This window comes from Aptenodytes patagonicus, chromosome 6 (genome assembly GCF_965638725.1).
Source record: "Aptenodytes patagonicus chromosome 6, bAptPat1.pri.cur, whole genome shotgun sequence".
In the NCBI taxonomy this organism is placed as follows: Eukaryota; Metazoa; Chordata; class Aves; order Sphenisciformes; family Spheniscidae; genus Aptenodytes; species Aptenodytes patagonicus.
The window spans coordinates 66090272-66112397 of NC_134954.1; the positions used below are offsets into that span (position 1 = coordinate 66090272).

Sequence of the window (22126 nt, forward strand, 5' to 3'; positions counted from 1 at the left end):
CCCTTCTGGCACGTGACATTAGATCTTTAGCAAGACTGAATTGCAGATACCTGATTCTAAAAGCAAGAACCCCCACTGAAGGTAACTCACGGTTGTGAACCTTTCTGGCCACAATGGGCAGCTGGTCTTGCCATCAGAAAGGACAGAAAGCTATCATGAATGAATGTGGGCTGCTTATTGTCTCTGCCTGAGACAGCTTCTTCCAAGCTGTAGAGCTGAATTTGATGAACCTTTACTGTGAATGTGACCCTACTAGGTGGCTTTTTAACAACTGAGCTGGAACCTGGGTCTTCTGGACTTGGGTCTCTCTTGCTTTCTATTTTCAAATTCTTGCCCTCTAAAAAGCCTTAGAAGTCATGTACGAACTGGAAGCTAAGGCTTTTGGAGACGTAACTTTTTTCTCCCTCATTCTTTTGGGGAATAATGGACCTGTTTTCTAATTTACTGTTTAGTAGGAGTGATTTTTCTCCAACTCATCAGCTACTGCCGCCTTCCTCAATATTCCTCCCTGCACAAAACAGTAGACTTACCAGTTGGGTGTTTCTGCTACAGTGTGTTCAACACTGAAGCAAACAACACTTTCAGATGGCATCACAGGCTGAAGATTTATCATCCCGCTGCTGTGAGATGGTGGGAGGAAGCAGAGCGTATCACTTTTCTTTCAGGATAATCATCATATGCTATGTGCAGACTTATTCAGACATGCTGCACAGTTTTATGCTAGGTGACGTTCTGATTATTATCTTTACATTTTGGAGAGGTGATGCTTTATTATCTTATTAAATAAAAGATTCAATCAATATTATATGGACCAGGATCATATGAGAAATTAAAAAATAACTTGGTAATTATATGAGCATGTTTTTCATTAATTATATACTTGAGTCCCGTGTAACAGTTAAGAACTTCCATGGTTCCCACATTCTTGACCTTTATCTAATTTTTGGCAAGGTTCCCTGAGGTTTAGGGGTTTTGCACAGCTTTTGAAGTGTGAGAGAGTTAGTCTGCACAAACCACAGCCTTAGAAAACTAGTTCTTTGCAGACTAAAATACCAGAAAGTGTTTTCTAAGCTTATTATGATTACTAACTGCTTTTATTAATTCCTAACTAAACTCACATTAATATGCCCTTGAACTTTAATGAAATGGGTGTGATCATCATTGTGAAAAAGAACCTATTCAGGAAAATAATGTATTTTATTTGTTAGCATATTCAGGTTCAATTTGTGCTGAAATTAGCTGTGATTTGCAAATAATAGTCAGGTTAAGATCCATCCTTTTTCCTTACCTCTGAATAGCTAGAATGGTAAAAGGTAATTCATTTTTCCTAATAATTGCTTCTGTGGAAAAATCTTTGAAAAGACAGCTAAGCCATGTTTCTTGACCACTGTAAGAAAATACTTGGATCACACACAGAAAAACCTTGAAATGTCCAGTGCAATAAAACTTGGGACTGCATTTCATGGTGCCCATAAAATCTGCTCCAAAGCCTCCTAAAAGAATGGCTCAGAACAACTCAGAAAATGTTTGATTCAGATTACAAGAACTTGTCAGTGATTAAGGGACAGTAGAGATAGGGTCACTGTCAGCTCAGATTTGTTTTCCGCAAGTTCACTCTTTTACTTCTTATGCATAATTGAATAATGGATTAAAACATATTAAAACACATTGAGACAGGCTTTCCAAAATACAGGCTGTACACCATGAATGTATTTTCTGATGGCAGCAGCAAACGGTGATGTGCCTTGTGTCACCAGATGGTGCTCTTCCACCATTTGTCAAAGTATTTGCCTTAGCGTAAGCAAGATTTGATTCTTAAAAAGATATGTTGTTCTAATGGCAGGTTTGGATTATGCCAGAATCCACTGCTTAGAAGTAGTCGGAAGATGGAGAGAGTAGACTGAACGGTAGCAAAGTTTGCTTTTCATTTAGGGTTAAGTTGCTGTCAGGCTAAAATTCTTAAAAAACATTGCTCTGTGGGACTGTTTCATTTCAGAACGGGTACATGTATGAATTAATCAAGTTAAACATGATGTCTACCCAAACAGTATACAGCTAATTTTTTCTGCGGGCAACCTGCATTGTAAAGCAGCTTATAAGTGGTCCTGGATATCTTAAAGGTGTGTTATTAGTGTCATAATGAGACATTAGTATAAGAAGAAGATGGAGGATTTATAAAAGTTAATGTTTTTAATCCAAATTTTTTCATCAAAAAGGCTGTAGGTTATTTTAAAGTTAATGAAGTGAAATAATTGTTGATGCAGTGCTTGTAATTCACAGAAAAGGCAAAGTCCTGTTTACTTGAATAAAATAGGAATCAGGTAAGTGGGAATGCCTTTGTTCAGTACTTCACATGCCCTTCCACTCACTCTTCAGCCTGTTTTCCTTTTTGTTAGCTCTGTTCAAGATTATGCTTCAAGTGCTCGCCTTGTATCTCTACCTTTCTGTCTTTTCTACCTCTACATCACTGCTATTTTCTCTTGCACCTCTTACTACTTCTCTGCCTTTTCAGTTCTCTTTCACAAAAATTGACACAGAAGAAGAAAAGCCAGAGAAACTACTCCGCCTTAGTCCGTCTTTCTCTTGGGAGTGAGGTGTACCTGTGAGAAGTCTGTTACTGTTTCAGATTATTTGGCTCCATCAGAGAACTTAACTGTTAATTCTTACAACTATTTTAACTGAAGGATGTGCCATACCATTACGACATGTAGAAGATAAAGTCTAAATCTATATATTTTGCCTAAAAAAGCCATGCTGAAAACATACACCTCTCTGTCCCTTTGTAAAGATTTGTTCCAAGACAGCCAGTGATCCAACAACCTATATTCTTTTGGTCTTTGAACATCAAATAAATCTTAAAGCATGATTCTATTTGGAAAAGTTTTAAGTAAATATATAATAAGTTCCTGAGCTTTTTGTTTTCCAACAATTCCAAATCAGATTTGCTCAGTCTAAATATAAAAATGAAACAAAGCATGTCTTCACAATGCTAGCATCACAGACACAGCTGCAATCTGAAATTTAATATCCTGGCCCAAATCGAGGACTGTGTGACGCACTTACAGTGCAATTGTTCTCATTTTCTTTGTACCTTCTCAGGTAAGGGCTCGATGACTCAGACTTAATTAGTTGTTCCACGGATGATACGTGAGTCAGAAAAACCCACTTCATTCTCCCATAGATTAATTTCTCTTGACTGTAATAGCTACAGATGCCCTGACACTTTCAGAAGAGATGTGTAATGGCACTGTCCCGAACAAACTTCACTATGGGTAATCACTGTGTCAGGGTGTACTGTGCCCGTCCTTGCCTGGACTTTGCAATGTGTACCCATGTAGAAACCGAGAAACTCCTCAGTAGCCTGATTTTCAAAGATGGCACAGTAGGCACTCTCTGAAAATCAAGCCTCTCATAAAGTTTCTTAAAAATCGAAGTACCCAAAATGACTAATTACTTGAATATTCTGACCACAGTCTTTGAGTGATGTGACCAAAATCATGACACTGCAGAAGAGAAGTCTGGTAAAAACTTCAGTATTAATCAGATACTTAGTTATAATATTCTCTTATTCTCCAGACAGACTGCTATGAGAGCTTTCATGGATGAAATTGTAGAGAGGACCAGCCACCAATTTTTTCAATTTTTGCCTATGTAGACCATGAGGGAGCTGTGTTTTTTTCTTACCAGAACATCAGCATTTTCACCATTGGACTGTCTTGTCCTCTACAAATTCCACAGGCCATAAAGTCTTTCCTCTTCCTCCTGCTTAAAAAAGGAACTATGCTAACTACATCACCAAGAAGGTGACCACGAACAGGAGCTTCTTCCATTACTCCCACCTGTTTTACCTGTGTTTGCCTTGGGTCTGGTTGGGATGAAGTAGCTAGCAGCTTGGTAAGTGAGCTAAAAATGTTCATCTTAATGTTGCCAATCTGAATAAAACAGTATTAAAGATGACACAAACATAATTAAAAAAAAAAAAAATCTTCCTGTCTCCCTGTATGTTTTAAACTATTAAATGCTGAGAATAGGAATCGTTCAGAGGAGAGACTGAATAGGATCTTGGCTAGACTGTACCTTCTAGATGTCACCAATGGATGTGACAGTGGGCATGTTTAAAACATCACTATGTAATGTTATATGTGATTGCTGAAAGGGCACTATACCTTGCAAAACACATCGGCCTGTTTGATGGGATGCAGTGGTCTGCGGCAGCCTCTAACGCAATGGCTACTGTAACAGGTCTGTGACTTTTTCATTTCACAGTGCACAGAGCCTCACTTCCACAGATGATAATTGGGAATTTGCAATTGCCTACCGAATGGTTCCTCGTGCCTACTACATCTCAAGCAACAGATGAAGGGGGGGGCTGAATAACTGTAAGGAGACGGGATACAAATAACAAGACAACAAATAAGAAAGAAGAGTAAATGCATACAGAGGAAGATAGTGCTGCTGTGCCTGGCAGTCTTGCTAATTCCAGAAATCTGGATTGAAAACTTTGGCAGGAATCATTTCATTACGGATCAGGATGGAAGTGATCTCTGTGCTGGAGCTGCCAGGCAACAAAATGGGTTGAAAACAGAGCTCATCCAAGGTGCGAGCCACAGAAAACAACGCAAAAATTGCCTGACTTTGGAAGGCTTGGGTTAAGTCCCCTACAGTTGGCTTCAGCTTCTCCTGAAATTAGGAATACAACTCAGAAGATGCAATTATGGCATTATTGAGGTCCATATTCCAATGAAGTCACTGGGTTCCTTCCCATTTACTCCAAGATCTGTCCATGACACTTTGTTTTATGGTATACATAAAAGAACATTGTTCCCTAACAAAAAGACCCTGTACAAAGGACCATTACACAGGGAGTTATACTTTATTTTATCTATCATGCAGAATTTATGGAAAAAAATCTGTCTTTTAGGCCTCCTCAGCATAGAGATCATTGGAAAATTACCTAAGTCTATCTTTTTATTTATCTAACTGTGCCTGCCCAACAAAGAGTGGAGCCCTTGCTGTTGCTGTTACAACCCCATCTCACATTTTAATTCTTGTTACAAGAAAAACCAAATTGTGCTAAAAGATACAGTGAAACCTGAAACCTATTGCTACATTTTCAGTGGTGACCAAGTCTGATGTCGTCAGAAGTCCAGGCTGAACAGCGAAATAGATCGTGTGGTTATAAAAAAGGGAGGAAGCTCTTTAGCTCAGTTTCATGGGGTCAAGATTAATGAAATTGAAAAATCAAGACAGGATTGTTCAGAGCAGCTGCACCAAGACCAGAATTTGGTTTACCTTCACAGATCAAAATGGAGCAGGGAAAGGGAAAATGAAGATTAAAGCTGAACCTGCTAGAGATTTGCAAGCACAAAATCTAAAGATCTGAAGGAAGGGGGTTGTTTCTTTTTTAGACGGTACCCCTCTTGGGACTTTTTTTAAACCTAATTGGTATTTAGAAGATTGATTATCTGAATGTCATAGGGGACAACGGCTCTGTCTGGATAACTGGGTGAATTTGCATCACAATTAGGTATTGGGAAGCAATGCTTTTGTGGAGTATTTTGTTGAGGTTCAAGTCATCAAAGATGAGTTGTAATGACAACAGAGATACATTTTTGTATTTTCATGCCTTTCCTTTTCATTTCCTAACCATATACCAGGTGAAGGAAAATTCCAGCCTTCACTGTAAAGGAGAAGAATTTTTCCAGTCCTTGTGGTCGCATAGACATAAAGCAAATTAAAAGAACCTATTATATTTCTGTAAGTATATCATTTTAAGCCAGCTTTGTGATTTTGGATGCCAGTTGCATGAGTTTTAAAGTTAACTAAAGTTAGGAGTTAATTAGCCCAGTCTCCCTCCTTTCCTTTACTGTGCTTTAAAAAGCCAAAGCAACAGTTAAGTTTTCCAGGGTAAGTTTGATCCCCCCCTTGTCTGATACTCGATTACTACTTAAGCCCCTAGTTTATACTGCCCTTGGCTTTTTATTTATCCTTTTTCTTTAATGTATTTGAAAAGGAATTTTATGACCCTATCATGGCTTAGGAAGCTTTTTTCCAAGTTGATGTTTCTTTTCAGTAGTTATGTTCTAACCTGCGCTGGCTGCTGCCTCTGAAGGTCACATACATCCCTTCCTAACACTCCTCTGTTTCAACCCTTCTCCCTGTCCCTGTTTTTTGTTTGTTTCAACCTTCCTCCCCATGACAATCAAATTAGAGCCATACAGTTCTCTATGAGGAGAAGGCAGACAAAAAGCAGAAAGCATGTATTGCTCTGGTGAGCACGTTAGCCTTTAGGTCTGCGTAAGAGTTTTCTGCAACTCTAATTAAGACGTGGCCTGTGGTTACACCAGTACGCGACCTGAGCCAGCCTGGCATATTTTTGCTTCTATTATTATTGTTTTGATCACTCTGTCAGGGCAGCAGTCGGTATGGACTGGCTTGCGTATGCTCTGCTGCCCTCCAACGGATGGAGATGATGATCTCGCACGGCTGTTCTTGCTCCTTCTCCTCCCTGAGATGTCTCTAGTTGCAGCCTAACACAGTTTATTTTTTATAACGCTGTGTGTATGGCGAAGACCCTAGAAACTGAACGCTGGGGTAGACTTGGCCACTCTCAGGTATTTCTGCAGCCGTCGTCAACAAGAAAGGCTACCCTGCCTCCAAGCTGTGGGTTAGTTTACTACCAGGCTGTTATCACCCAGTAAATCCTTGTGCATCGTGAGTCCAAAGTGTGGTGGAGCCGGATCAGGGTGTTAGCGACCAACTGGTGTCTGGGCACAGCTTTCCAGCCCCCGGCCCTGCCAACGTACACCCATCGTGCCACGGGGCCTGCCCGGTGCTGGCAAACGTGGGATGGGAGGCCAGGCTCCAGCACATCGGGTCCCTGCCGACAAACAGGCATCTGCCCTCCCAACAGGGCCGTGCTTAGACACGGGCCCCACGACGCGCCCGCTGCCAGGAGGCAGATGTAGCACCGGATTAAGCGAGTGCAAAGGTTCCTGAGCGTGGGACCTGTGTGCAGGCCAGAAAAAATACAATTAAATCCCCCTCAGCTGTTAGGTCACCAAACAAAACCCAGCTGCTGATGAGGAGTGTCAGTGCCCTGTGGGGCGTTAGAGGCCGTGAGGCGTCTCTCAGGTCACACTCAGTAACTTGTCCTCCATGCTGGTGAGAGGCCTCAGGTCCCCTTGCAAAAGAAAAAAAAGAAGAAAAAAGAGAAGGGCGAACGCCAGTAAAACAGAGGGGAAGCGCCCGGGACCAGTGGGTGCAAGCAGGGAGGAGCCGGGCTGTGAGGGGACGCCTCCCGGCCCACCCCGCGGTCCAGGCGCGGCCGTGGGCACGGGGGCACCCGGGGGGGCCCCCAGGGGCGCCGCCCGCGGGCACCGGCGGGCGGGGGCGGGACGGCGCTCCGGCGGTTGCGCTGCATGCAGTCAGTCACATGAGCCGCCGGGGAGCCGCGCAGCCCCCGCCCTCCTTCCCCCGCACCCCTTTGGCCGTGAATGGCACGGCCCGGATGCGCTTGTACGCAAGGAGGGTGCGGGCGAACCATTGAGCGGGGGCGGGGGAACCCGGCAGCCGCCGGCTGGGAACACCCTTTCGCCCGGGCGTTGCGGCGGGGGGAGCGGACGTGACAGGCTGAGCGCAGGCTGCCGGAGTCGGAGGGCGATGGTCGTCCCCAGGGGACAGGAGTACCAGGCCCCCCAGGAGGTACCGTAGCGGCGTCTCTCCCAGCCCCCCCTCCACCCTGGGCAGAGCTGCGTTGGCGAGGCGCGGCCGCCCGCTGTTCCTCCGGCCCCGCTGCACTGGCTTCCCCGGGCTCCCTGCCTGCTCCTTCCCCTCCTCGCCTCCCCGCGGGCTGGGGCGCTGACCGGCCTTCGCCGCCGCGCTGGGGCTGCGCCGGGAGCCCGGGGGTCAGTGCTGTACGGCGGGCTCAGCCCTGTGCCCTCCCCCGCGTGCGGCCCGCGGCCCCGTGAGGTGGGGTCCCTCTCCGGAGGGAGAGCCGGGCCCCTCTCCGCCCCGCTCCCGGGGGAGGCCCTGTGGGGCTGCAGGCAGCGCCTGTGTAGGTCACCTTCCGTGCACCATTACGTTTCCCTGTTCCCTCTGCTTGCCAGGCTTTTCAGGTTTCCGTGGGAAGGAGAGGAGAGGAGGAGGAGGAGGCTGTCGAAAAGCTTTTGGGGAAGAGTGAGGTGGGGAGGGTTCGTAGGTGGGTCCCTGCAGCCCCTGAGGGGGAGACCTAAAGCCCTGTTAGCCGTCTCTCTGGCCTAGGTCTGAGGTGTTTAGGTGCTCTGTGCCTCTAGTAAATCATATATATTCTTGGAGCTGTGGGGATGCACCCTATCACATGGGGACAAAAGCACTCTTAAAAGGGTGCTGTGCTGATGAGGCTTTGGAGCACAGAAACTATCCAGGCTGCCTGTCAGAGTTTGGTTTTTGTTACTGCCATGCTTTGAGTTTGCTTAAAATTGCATTACCCAAAAAGTGGAATTCCACACGAGTTTCTCCAGTTTTTGTAAAAAGATTGTAGAAGCATTAATGTGAAGTGTATGATTTTGTGAACCCTGAAGTTGAAAGAAATGTGCGAAATGGAGAATAAATTAACTGTCTTATGGTAATAGGAGCAGTCTGTCTAGCTGGAGGCAAGCAGTGGACCAGGAGTTTGAACAGCAAAAGCAGATTAAAGTATTTAGCTGGGTGGAAAAAAAAAAGTGATGTTAAATGCATTACCTATTTCTTTGATGTCTTTCAAGTTAACAACCAAGTTGCTAATGGAAGTCAAGGTTTTCCCTGATACGTGGTCTATGTTGAGATTAGGTTTGGAGAACGTTCATTTGAAGAATGAAAGAGAAACACTGAATTAGTGTTGCGTTGTTTGTTTGTCAGGTTGAAACAAGAGAAGATGAGGAACAAAACATCAAGTTGACTGAAATTTTGGAACTGTTGGTGGCTGCTGGGTATTTTCGAGCAAGAATCAAAGGATTATCACCCTTTGACAAGGTGAGTACTGACAATGCAGTATTTTTAAAAGCCTTTTTTAAGTATATGAGGATTACATATTTTTTGCAAGTTTAGCAGTTCTAGGTGATTAAAAAAAAAAAAGATATGTGGAACACATGAGGCTTTCCTATGTAAGTAATTCTGCAAATGACCCAGTTTCAGACAGATAGGACCTCCTCAGTCTTGAAAAATGATTTTGTGCAGCAAGACCTGTTTTAAAGGAGACAATTGGATGCAAGCTAATTGCTGGTGTGCTTTTTGTGGGTGTTACGGCCCGAGTTAGTCGTATATGGGGAAATTTGCCCCTCTCTCAACTACAGTTAGAATAGCTAGAAAGACTAGATACTTGGAGATAGCATGGTGATTTTAAAAAGAAGTATTCATTAATGAGAAATGAGGAAATATTTGCCTCGAGAGGCTCTGTGTAAGAATGGAACAGTTAGCCTAGTGAGATTATTTTTGGGCTGTTTTTACGTCTCTTTAGAGTGTCGTGTATGTTAATCTTTCATTGTCCTAGACAGGAAGTATGTGATACTGACAGCGAGCAAAGTTCAGGTTGAAAAGAGACTTCTAAATTGTTTTAGTGCTGACTCTGTGACAAATTCCTGAACCAAGGTTTGAAAACACGGAACTACGTCAGCTTTTATATGGACTCTTCTGTTTTCTGCTGTTTCTTTGATTATAGCACAGCCCTACTTTGCAATACAATTTTAGTTTCTTCAAACTGCTTGGTGTTACTGACCTTAGCTGCTCAGGAGGCTGTGCACACAGACACGAAGTAGTTTCAAGGAGACCGCCTTAGGATGTAATGTTGTTGCGGTTATGTGTAGAAATGGATGCATCAGGTTCATACCTGCCTAAATACAATCGCAAAGTTACCATTTCGTGACAATGTCCAACCTTTAAAAAAATTAGCATTGCTATAGAAAATCATTTAGCTGCTAGTATAAAAGGGATACTGATTAACTGTTTCAAACGGGAATGTGAGAGGGGTAATGTGATAGAAAACATCGTACAGGACACCCTAATTTACTGTGTGATGTTGGTAAGTTATTCCACATTTTAATCCCTTTTTTCTGTTCTTTGCCTTTGCATACTTTTAGGTTATCTTGCGTATGTTTATGCAAGGTTGTCTTTAAATATTTACATAATTTATGTAAAGTTGATGGAATGGCTCAGGAGTATAAATATGCCTAAGTATCTGTAGGAATAGGGCTTGACATAGAGATTTCTACAGAGCTGGGGATTTCCATTGCTATGTTGATACTGTGCCTAGCACTTGGTGTTGCATATGTCAGCAAGCAAAGAATAATAGTAGCGAAGGTGTATATATAAAGGTAAATATATGAATACAGGAATTATGATCCTTGATAAAATTTTGATATGGTCACTTTTTAAAGATCATGTCATTTAACATACTGTCATGTTTTATCTAAATTTTTTTTTTAATCTGAGAGCTGTTTCAAAACTAATACGAAGCTAAGAGAGGAATTTAGAATGTCACTAACTGCTCTGGTTTTTTTTTCTGTTGTCTTGTATATGTATATGTGTATTGTATGTAGAAATTGATACATGTATTCTATCTATATGTATTTCAGTCTCTATATAAGAATACTGAGGATGGAGAAAATACTAAGCTGTAGTTTCTAAAATAAATAAAGCCTTTAAGATGTATTTGGTTTCACCTCTTCAAATGAAAATGGAACTAACCATGCTGTTGCTCCTTTACTAGGTGGTAGGTGGCATGACATGGTGTATCACTACTTGCAGCTTTGATATCGATGTTGATTTATTGTTTCAGGAAAACTCTACTATTGGTCAAAAAATGTAAGTTGTTTAAATGGCAAGTGTGGTATTTTTTTTTCTTCGTAGAAAAGAAGCGGGTGGGGGAGGGGGAAGTTACCTGATATTTGGTTGTTTATAAGAAGGATTTTTAGTCCAAGTTCCCTGCTTTTCAAGACCACCCGTTTGCAAAACATTGCACTGGTTTCTGGGTTTCTCAGACTGTAGTTCCACAAACTCTAAAACCAGAAAGAAGCTTATTCCAAAAAAGGCAGTGCTATTCGCCTCTGGGCTGCCATGTTCTTATATCCCTACTAAGCAGTGAAAGCATTTATGTGGCTCCACACTGAACTGGATTGGGAACAGATCCAGATTAAAATCTACCAAAAAAAAGGAAAAAAAGGAAAATAGTTTTAACATGAATCAGTTCCTGGATCCAGTTCTCTATGCAGCTGCACAGATGCTTGTGCTGGCACAAGGGGGTGATGCAGAGGCCAAAACAAAGGGCAGAGGGAGACCACGCTGCTGGAAACTGGAGTGCAACATTAGAAGACCTTCCTTGAGTTCTCTGTGTCTGCAGTTTTGCTGTGTAAATAACCTCTGATTCTCCTTTATGGTTCTGGGTTGGAGTTGTAGGCATCAGCAAACAGAATTTAAAGCATGACACTGTTGTCGAAACAGTTACCTGCTCCATACTGAGGAGGAGGAGGAATTCCTGATAGTGACCCAATGAGACCATTTTGATTTAATTCATTTCTTATGCATGGAATTTGCTTATAAGCCAGCTAATTCCAGTATTAGGGAGGTTGTAAAAATTGTTTACGCTGAGAAAGGGAATACATTCTAAACTACATTATTTCTTTATGCATTTCTGTGATAGAGCCATAATTAAAATTTGCAGGAAGTAAGAATAGCCTATCAAGTTACAGTTGCATGAAGAGACTTGTTTGCTCAGTGTAGTTGAAAAGAATGTCTTTCTGTGCTGTTTTCTTGAAAGTCACTTAGCATCGGCAAGACTGTAACACATTTGAAAATAAAGGTTTGTGGTTATTGCCATTAAACTTGGAGACACTTAAATCATCATAGATAACGAACTACATAAAGCATTGTTAAGTGCACAGAATGAAGCAGAGACTAGGAATGAAGATGGTGGTGGTAGTTTTTATAATTGCCATCTTTGTTACCCTTAAGAACAGCAAGATAGGAAATAGTTAAGTTGTTCTGAAAATGTTCTGTTATCTTTCCAGCTGACTGGATGCAAAACTGGCAAAACAAAAACCAGACTCCTCTCCCAAAACAGCAACAATGATTTATTTGTAAATCTAAAGTGTTCAGAGTCACACAAGCATAGGCTGTTTTGATGTCCATGTAATGTTTATATTGGTGGTGGCTCAGTGCTTCTGTGATGTTCTCAAGATAAGGAAAAGCTAAGTTGTGTTTTCTTAGTATTATTCTGAAGACATTTTGATCATGTCCTATTATTTAATTGCTGGGTTGAAATAAACATGGAAACATACATTAGGAGAGGATCTTGCATCTGTTGGATAAATAACTTTTTTTTTTTTGAATTGCATTTGCTTTGATTGTGCTGAGAGGCGCTGCTATTTTCATGTTGTAGAATATTAGTATGGTGCCATAGTGAAAATTGCCTTATAAGAATTACGTCGAAGTTTTCACTTCTCTTAAGAAGTGTAACTTTTCAGGCTCTGTTCCCAGACTTTGGTCTCTGTCTCATATCTCTTGCTCCCCTTTTGATCTTCCAGAATATCAGTTGTCCATTTGGGCAGTAATGAACCAGTTAATTTTTTTTCCTTCACGGAAAAATAGTTTCAGTTTTCCCAGTACAGTGTTCATCTTCAGTGCTGACACCTGCTTTAAAAATGTGCTTGACAGCATTGGCAGCAAAAAAATACCTTGCCCTAAAATAAGGGATTCAGTGGAAGCAGGGTGATGTTCTTGTAGATGAATCCCTTGTGTTAGGGTAATCCTTTCACTTTACCAGCTCTTACCAGAGCTGTAGAATGAGATGGTTGCCAGCAAATTCAGTTTTACTCACTTCAAAACCATGTGAAGTATACTGTGTATTTAGCTTTTAGGTGTAATACGTATTTAAACTTATAAAGTTTCAGTAGTAATGACAAGATATATTTTGGGTGTTCTGCTAAATAAATTTTTAAGTCCTTACATTTGATTCTGGACTTTTTTTGAGTGCATATCTTCTACTTAGTATAACTGTTCTTAAAGCTAGTGTTTCTTCATGTGTGCATGTATTATAATATAAATAATAATAATATAAACACAAAGGTGTTTGTAGATATATCTTACGTGGGCATTTCATCTGACCAGATATGCAGATCTTAAAATTTTGTGTGTAATACTATAAATGAAATCACAAGCTAGGAGCCTGCAAGAGGGGTTTAATCACCTCTTCACAGACTAATAATATATATAGTGCAATGTAAAAGCTATTTTGTGAATGAAAGTTTGATTGTTTTTCACAGCTGTATACAATGGAAGTCACTAGAGGGAACCTTCTAACTACGAACTGTGTTTGCAAAAATAATTTGTAATTTACAAAAGAAAATTGTAGCATATATACATGTGTTTTTGTTGTTTTATAATAGTGCCTTAACTGAAAAAATTGTGTCAGTATTACCAAAAATGAAGTGTCCTCATCGTTTGGAACCACACCAGATCCAGGGACTGGATTTCATTCATATATTTCCTGTTGTACAGGTAATAATTTTGTGATGTATTGATACTTTGCTGAAAAAGGTCATAAAACTTGCATAAAAAATTTAACGAAGATCTGTATTATTGTTTGGCTCTTAACTTCGGAATGAATAATCACAGAGAAGTAGTTCAAATGAATGTTTTTAAAGAATTGAGTGATGTTATGGATGATAGAATTCTTAAGTATTGTTTGATCCACATTTAAGAAAAACACAAACCAAACTCTTTAAATTCTTTGAAATGGAGTCAGATTCTGCCTTTTGTGGAACATCTCCTTAAAGAAACTAAAGTTTAAGCTTGTTTCGGAATCTGATAATCTACTTTGCCAGGCTAGGAAATAGAACAAATATTTTATAGTCTATGTTTAAGCTTATGGAGTAAGTTATGCACATAGTCACTCAATCAAAAGGATATGAATAAGGCAAAAGCCAGTTGGGGTTGTTTGTTTAAGCATAATTCATCCTTCATTCGTATCACTTAAAAACTGTATGGGTGAAAAAATAAATTGCTCTGACGTGTGACCCTATTGCTGTGTATTTGTTGAGCAACACTAATTGATCATGTGCATGCTCATAGTTCTCCATTTTATTAAGGTTTAAGCTAACACGTGATGTGTTCCAGTTACGTGTGGTATCTTGAGAATCCTCGGTATGTCATTACCATTTCTTGATTTTACTTTCATCTGCACACAGAAATGTATCTTTGATAAATAGGGAAAATGAAGACTGTTAAGCAAGCTTCTTGTTCATTAAATATCTCCTTACCTCCTGCCTGTGAAAGAATTTAGCAAGTAAGAGTTTAATCTAAATTCCAGTTTGTAAGAAGTGAGGAAAACTTAGGTTGTCTCTTGTTATCTTCTAGTAGGTGGCTCCTGAGGAAAACCACCCTTAACTGCACTCCCCACAAAAAGTTATGTGGTGTGCTACTGTTACACAGCTTTCAAGCTGTGCTGGTGCTGCCTAAGGTGGAAAGTTTGTATCTTGTTAATGTGAGTTTTTACTTCTGAACTTGTATTTTCCTACCAAAAAAAAAAAAAATCCCAACCCAGGTTAATTTCTTGCCCTGGTCACTTGATGATGATGATAATGGATGGTTACATTTATCAAATACAAGACTTCTCTCACAGGAAAAATAATTCCTCTCCTAAAGTGAGAACATAAACTATTACTCCTGCTGTAAAAACTATAGCACTAGGTATTCTCTTCTGTGACCTGCTTTATCCAAAATCCTGATTTGGGATATTACCTCTGGAAAGGAGAAACATTAATTCTAAGCAGGGAGGAAATCGGCTTCTAGAGTTCTCCAAGAGCAGTAATTCTTGGTATTAGTAGCTGGCCAGTAGGTGGTATATCTAATCCATAATTGGTGAAGAAGTCTTTCTTGATGAGCTTAGTTTTTTGTATGTGGAGGATGGTTTTTAGAAATTGTGGCTTTCTGTCTGGTCCCTGTGAAGTTCTGCGTGCTCCAGATACTGTTGGTTCCTTATTTTGCCCCAACAAAGGTAGGCTTTCAAGAAAACTTTTGTTGATGTCATCAGTATACTGTGTTCTGAAAAAGACCATGCAAGAGCTATAATAGGCTGACCACACCATGGCATGTAGGAATTATGTATTTGATAATGACACTTTACTCAATGCCCTGTTAAATTCAAGATTTCACTTGCTATCTGTAAATCTCAAATCAGTCCCCAAATAATACAGAAGCTCTTTCCTTCACCTGGCATTGTGTACTAATAGCTCCTGCACTGTGCAAGCTACTCTGGTGAACTTGACAGGAGGAATTTAGATGGATCCTTCCCTACAGGAAGAAATTAGATTGAGTTGGCTCACTGCCATAGACTGTAGCAGAATATTAAAAAAAAATAAATTCCAGTGGGCAGAAATGGTGCTGTTCTTCCTAGTAAATTCTGCTTATGTTCACAGAGAAAAGTATGTATGCAATCCTGTGTTGAGATGTGCTTTGTAATGAATAGTCTGCATTTTCATCTCTCTTGTTGTCATCATCTTCCCCTCACTTTCCAGGGGTTCATGGTTATAGCATAGAAGGCTGTTGCTCGTTCAAACTTGGATCCCAAGATTGATCTGATCTCTTATGTGACCTCCTGCACAGGCTGTCAACAGCCCACAAGATTTATCCTCTTCAACATTATTTAAAATGTACTTCAATCTCTTGTGGCTTTTTGTGTGGTCTTATAAATGTCAGAAGAAGTCTTTTTCTTACATGGGCATGTGGTTGTTCTGGAACACTTCATAGGCTTGAAGATATGTCTTTTGATGGTGGACATCAAAACAACGAGTGTTCTATAGTAGGAAAATCTGATAGAAATGCATATAACCTAGCTATAATGGCTTCCACCTGAGGTACAGCCAAGATTAATAAGATGAGGTCGTGTTCCAAGTGGTGTCTTCTGTCAGAGTATAATGGACTAATGATACAAGACAGGTTCAGTGTTGGGTCCTGGCACCGAGAGCCCAGAACATTTTCATTCAACTTCTAATTGCTTCAAATTCCAGCAGAGTTCCAGCCCATCTCCTCCCACTCAGACTGATAGAGATGGGTGCTGTGAACAGTTCAAGCTTGCTTTATGGAAGGATGACCATACCATAGCCCACAGACTGTATAAAAGCCACCTGGACTATCAGTTTGTTTTAAAGTATGCTCCCAAGGGCTGCTTTCAAGTAGAGAGGGGTGAACCTGTATGCGTGCAGAGTATAATCACGTTTTTGTATACGTGCTGTAAATCTAACACTTCCTAGAACCAAGGGGTTTATTATTTATTCAGTATGGCCTGCTCAGTAGAAGGACAACATTGATAGCTTTTAGGGTACAGTAGAGTTTTGAGGTTTTTGAATGTAGAATAGGATCTACGTTGTGCTGGCTGGTATAGCTGAGCTCTTGGTCTGGTGAGTTGTGAGGTGTGCAGGCTGTTCCATGGTATAGATGAAAACAAAAAGCCAGAAAATTAACATTCCTTTGTTTCGTGAACTACTGCTGTGTATTTTTCTATATTATGTATTGTTTGTATTTTGATAACATAATGTTATTAATGTTTAACAAGTAATAACAATGAATACTATAGATAATATAACTACTTAGTGTGGTGAAATGTACTTTGTTAAAATGTACTTCTGGCTTAAGTAGTAGATTTCTTGTGCTAGGATGTAGGGTTTGTGCCACTCAGATTTTTGGGAGGGCACTTTAGGGTTTTTTTGGGGGGGAGGGGATGGTTTGTTTTTTTCTTTCCTCCTTAAAGATACAAGCTAAAAGAATAATGTTTAAAGTGGCCCACATCCATTTCTATTCCACAGATGCTCTTCATTTTCCTTTTTGGAATTATTTTATTGAAGATCAAATTTTTTGGATTACAGAAATTCATACTGGCAAAATTTCAATGAACTTTGCTATGCTTGTGAAGATTTCATATGTTTTCATTTATAAATGAATCTGTCAACTAAGAATTCCTAATAGTTGAAATTTGCAATAGAATTTTCTTTCCATACTTGCTATAAGAAATTAATTAGAATGTAAAAGCAATTCAGTATATGAGAAGTTACAGTGCAAGCTAAATAAAGGGGAAATCATGCAACAAAAAACCTAATTTTGCAATACGCTATTTACAAATAATGTTCAGAAAAGTTAAAGACAGAAAAGTGTTTTTTGGGATACCAGGCTCTGCTCCAAGGAGCTTAAGGGAGCTCCAAGGAGCATAAGGGAAGGCAGTTTGATCTTCTTTGGACTATCGAATCTCACTGTAGTATGAACTGTATGGCTCATTATGGTTCAATATAGTTCAACAGGATGAAGAATATTTAAGTTTTTATATGTAGAACTTTGATTGTAAGAAAAGCCATGTGGTTTCTTAGCTTATGAGTTATCTGATTGCTCTACTGAGCTTTTTAGTACATAGAAGAAGAGCAAACGTGAAGTTTATAAAATAGCTAAAGCTGAATCATTTTGTTAGGAGTAGGTCCCTGAGTTACCATGTTTACAAATAAATGTTCTTGTTTGTGTGCTTAAAATGTGCTTTTAGCTTTTATCGTGTATTAAAAATAATTATGCAGTAGTTTGGTGTTTGCTGCTGTTATTCTTTCCCTTTCCACTGATAGAAACTTTTTTTGTTCCCCCCCCAGTGGCTGGTGAAACGTGCAATAGAAACAAGGGAAGAAATGGGAGACTATATCCGTTCTTACTCTATATCACAGTTTCAAAAAACTCATAGACTACCAGAGGTAAGATCAAGCCAGTTCTTGTTTCTATTGTAGTATGTCAAATGCTCAGGGGCAGTACCAGCTTCACAGCTCTGAAATCAGCACAATATACCAGTGTTTCCTTTGCTATCATTTTATTAATCGGTCCTAGAGGATTCCATGCACAAATTCAGCTGGGGAAAAAAATTAAAACATTGTTATAACAGAGAGTTCTGGTTAACTTTTGCTTAATAGTTGCTTTAGTTTTTCTGCAATATTTGGTACTTCTCTGTCAGTCTGGCTTGCCAGGTAGCTCACTTCTAGAGTGGATATAGAGCTCTGTGCAGTGTATCCAGGCAAACCGTATGACTGGAGCTACATTGCCTGAAGTGTGTTCGAGAACACCCAGCGTGCTGTGGAGAAGCTGATCTAGCTAAATGAGAATTGACGTGCTGTTAATGCTCTGTAACTTGGGTTTTGTTTTTGAGTGCTCAAAGTCAGCTCTTGTCTCCCTGTATCCAAACCCCAAAATTTGTTCTTGAAAACTAGATTCCCAAAAAACTTCATTCAAAAACTGAACTTGAGGAAAGATGGAGACGGAGAGGTTTGGGATAAAAGGAAATACATTTGCTCTGTAAAATATGATTGCCAGAGGAGTGAGAGGTGCAGTTTTATCTAGAAGTGTAGTGGTAAGAGTAATTTTGCACTGTTTGAGATACCTTGATCATACTCCTTCTGATAATAGTCAAATGCTGCCTGCTTTGAAGTTACATGCTTAGAACAGTGTTGTGATCCTCTTTTCTTCCTATTATGCAGTAATGATATGAAGGTTCCTTGGTGTAGGAGGAGAGCTGGAACGAGCTTGGATTTGTGTCTATAGTGCAGAGCATCAGTTCTGTTCATGCATATCCCAAGGCAATTCCATATTTAAAACCTAGAACCCAAGTTTTGCCTCTAGTTCAGTAGCAGCATTAAAGGTAGATGTCCCTAGTATTGGGAAAGACAGCCGGATTTTATTAGCTTGAGGTGGTTTGGATTTTGTTTTGGGTTTTTTTGATTGCTTTGCTTAGAAACCAAAATAATAGTAGGGGAAACTTCTCTTTTCCACATTAAGCCCATCCCAACTTCATTTCTTCATAGTGTAGTAATGATTGGAGATCCCGGTAGTGGGCTGGGATTGCATTTTGTCAGGTAGTGTATAAGCAGAGAGCAGAAAGACTGCTGATCTGGATACAGTTTTAAAGACCGACCTGCTTATCTGATGAGAGAAGCAAATACTTTTCTGTGTTACAGGAAATCGCTAACTTTTCACCAAATAATTGGGCAGCTTGGTTAGAAACTATTTGACAACTTTGTTTGCTAAACCCATTACAATGGTTGAGATTTAACCTCCGTTCCTGGTATTTTTAATCACCTCTGTTACTGTCTTGCAGGATGATGAATTTATGCAAAGAAAAGAGAAGGCTATCAAAATGGTTACTGATATCTTTGTGAGTATGTTAGATTTTTATGATCAAGAAACAAGTGGTTTTAGTAATGAAATGGTGGTGGTTAATTCTGTTTAATGCAGCCAATCCTGGGTTTTCTCATGAGAAGGTCCCAATTAATTTACATGCCGAGCTTCATTCTTAGAACAGGTCTCAAATGCCAACATGTCAGATTGAAAACCTTTTAGGTGTGCACTGTACGAGTAGATAAACTATATCAACTGCCTGCACAGAGAGTGTGGAGTTCCACACTATCAAACAAAAGTCACAAGGTAGCTTACAGGCTCTTAAACCCTCAGCAGACTAAGTGTTTGTTTGAAGCTATCAGCAGTTGGACTATTTATCTTGAAATTAATCAAAATGGCGATGATCTCCTCAATTTAAATGTCTGCATTTCAGAACTTGTCTTTTTTACTTCTTGTAATTGGCAATGAAAATATACACCCTACTTTGGAAATGTTTTCTCCAAGTAGCGAATGTTGGTTGGGAAAGGTGGTATCACTTGTGTTCTCCCTCTTCAGATGCAGATCTTCTAACTCTTGGATAAACTGTTTATATTTTTTGAAAGCTTGTTCATGAACGGTACGAGGAGTGACATGTAAAATACATAGGCTATATCACTGTCTCATACCTGAATTCAAATGCCTAGCTAGCAACTTGACTTTCTGTCCTTGCTTTCTCTCTAATTTCCCTGTTTGCTTGTGACTGTCAAGTCACCATTTCTGACTCCAACAGTTTGCTACCTTTTTTTTTTTTGTTTACTATCTTGATAAATTCACAGGCCAGCCTTTGAGAAGGGATGAGAAATCTGGGTATGCTTTGAATGGGACAATTCCAAGGCTCTTCAATAGATGGTGAAACCCCACTCCTCTGAGAAAATCAGTGCTGTTTCAGGTAGCTCTAGCCAGACACCCTGAACTCTTCATCCATGGATAGAGGTGTTGTTAAGTGCCAGTATAACGAGCTATATGATAGCTTGTGTAATGGACCAGACAAGTCATCTTACCCTTTTGTCATGTTCTGGAGGTAGTTGTTTTTCCATATTAGAGCCTAATATATGTGGTTGAATTACAGTGTATGTTTATAGAAAAACATTGCTATGAAAGTCTCCAGGTGATGACCAATGCAAATCCCTTGTTAATCTATTTGAATAATTACTCTTGCTTTGAAAATTTCAATTACAGTCTCTAACTGTTGTTCCCTATGGTTTGATTGGTTTTTTTTAATTATTAGCAGACTTACAATGAGTCTTTTACTCCAACCAGCAATACTTGTCTTTCCAGTGAGATCTGTTCCGTTTTACAAGTTAGCTCCTTGTGTAAATGGGTATTATTGTTTTGTTTGTGCACCTGTATAACCCTCTAAATTGAGAGAGAATGCAAACCCGTGTAAGAAAGTAAATTCCAAATGTGTGTTGTATCAAGTAGCACTTGAAATTCATTGAGCTTCTGCTTATTTTCGATTTTCAGAATAATTGTCCTAATTTTTCAAGTGTGTCCATTTTCTACCTGCATTGTCTTTAAGTAGCACTAAAGATTCTGTATCCAAGTGGCTGACACCAACCTTGTCACTGAAGAGACAGAAACAAAGTAACCGCAGTGCTGTTATGAGACACCAGTACCTAGAATTTTCAGTGTCTTTAAAAAAACTCAGAAGATATTTGATTAATAGTGATGAAAGGATCCCTTTGGTTGCTGAGGAACAGAAGTGGTTTCAAGGCTTAGTTTTTATGTTCTAATAATTTGGGTTTTTAAGTTTATTCTGTTTCATTAATGCATTTATTTGGGAGAACTTGTTTGAAAAGAAGGAATGCAATCTACTTTCAGTGTGCAGTTAGCTAGTAAATGTCAGGTCCCTTCAAGTGCCTTGTCCAAAGTCCCATGGTGCTTGGCTGAGTTTCCTTTACATGTTTTCTGAAATTGCTTTTTAGAGCCTGAAGAGAATGACATGGCAAAGGTGAAGCAGGTACATGTATGCCATATCAGGTGTTTTATTTGCTGGTTGAAGCCAGTGAATTGGTTTTCACTTGCCCACTATATTAGAGCTCTTACTTTAAAATTCATAGGTCATGGTCCTGGAATCAGATATGCATGTGTCTACTTCTGCAGCTAAGGGAATAGTTCCATATTCAGGGTCCAAGAATGAAACAGATAATGGAAAGCAAGGAAAACAAGGTACAGTCTTAAAAGTTTGGTAGTATTTTGCACCGTTAGCTAGCCTGTCTGAATATCTCTGAATATCTCTATCTGCAGGGTTGATAAAGGTGTATTCTGTCTTCTCCTCCAGATCACAGATCTCTAGTTTTTAGGTGTATCTTCATGATAGGTGAAGTTTTGACATTTGTTCATCACTGCTCGGGGTATCATTAGACAAACACCTCTTCCTTAAATATATGAGCTCTGTCAGGATTATATCCTCTACAGCTGGCACCTGATCTTCTTAATGGAAGATTAGTTCATGAGATCTCTTAAGGCATCAAGGCATGAGTGCAGTCTAGAAGAACGCACAGAGTACTTTTCAGGGGAGATAGTATACAAGCTTTCCTATCTATCCATAGGAACTGGAAGAAGGAGAAGGCAGCTATTAGATGAAGGCTCTTTCACAGGTCACCTTTAAATCATTATGCATTGGAATTGGAAGAGAAATCCACTTTCCTAAAAGAGGACCAGCAAGTGTGAAAGATTAGTCTGTTGTCTGAATTCGTTATTATAACTCTGGTCTAAGGACCTACCCTGCTCTTCTCAAGGGGACAATACAATGAGATTTATGGTCACGATCAGGCCTAAAGGTTAGAAAAGGGAATATTAAATATCAGTAACGGTTATTGGAATAAGAACTACTGCTGCTGAAGGGTGACTATCTAGTGAATTGACATTATCTTGCAGTGGTTTTGTTCAGCTACTCAATTATCTGATGCCAAGACTAATGTTTATGGTATGATGCCTA

The 22126-nt window shown here is 40.0% G+C and overlaps 1 protein-coding gene across 1 annotated transcript in view; it reads left to right on the forward strand.

Moving 5' to 3' along the window:
• Nucleotides 1-7497: 7497 nt before the first annotated feature.
• The window catches only part of CCDC93 (CCC complex scaffolding subunit CCDC93), a 53489-nt gene continuing 38860 nt past the window's right edge, over nt 7498-22126 (forward strand). Inside the window, exons 1-6 of the mRNA XM_076343050.1 lie at nt 7498-7704; nt 8878-8991; nt 10724-10818; nt 13398-13509; nt 17637-17735; nt 19127-19183. Coding sequence (XP_076199165.1) covers nt 7663-7704; nt 8878-8991; nt 10724-10818; nt 13398-13509; nt 17637-17735; nt 19127-19183 — 519 coding nt within the window. The 5' untranslated portion in view covers nt 7498-7662. The remainder of the gene's footprint in view (nt 7705-8877; nt 8992-10723; nt 10819-13397; nt 13510-17636; nt 17736-19126; nt 19184-22126) is intronic.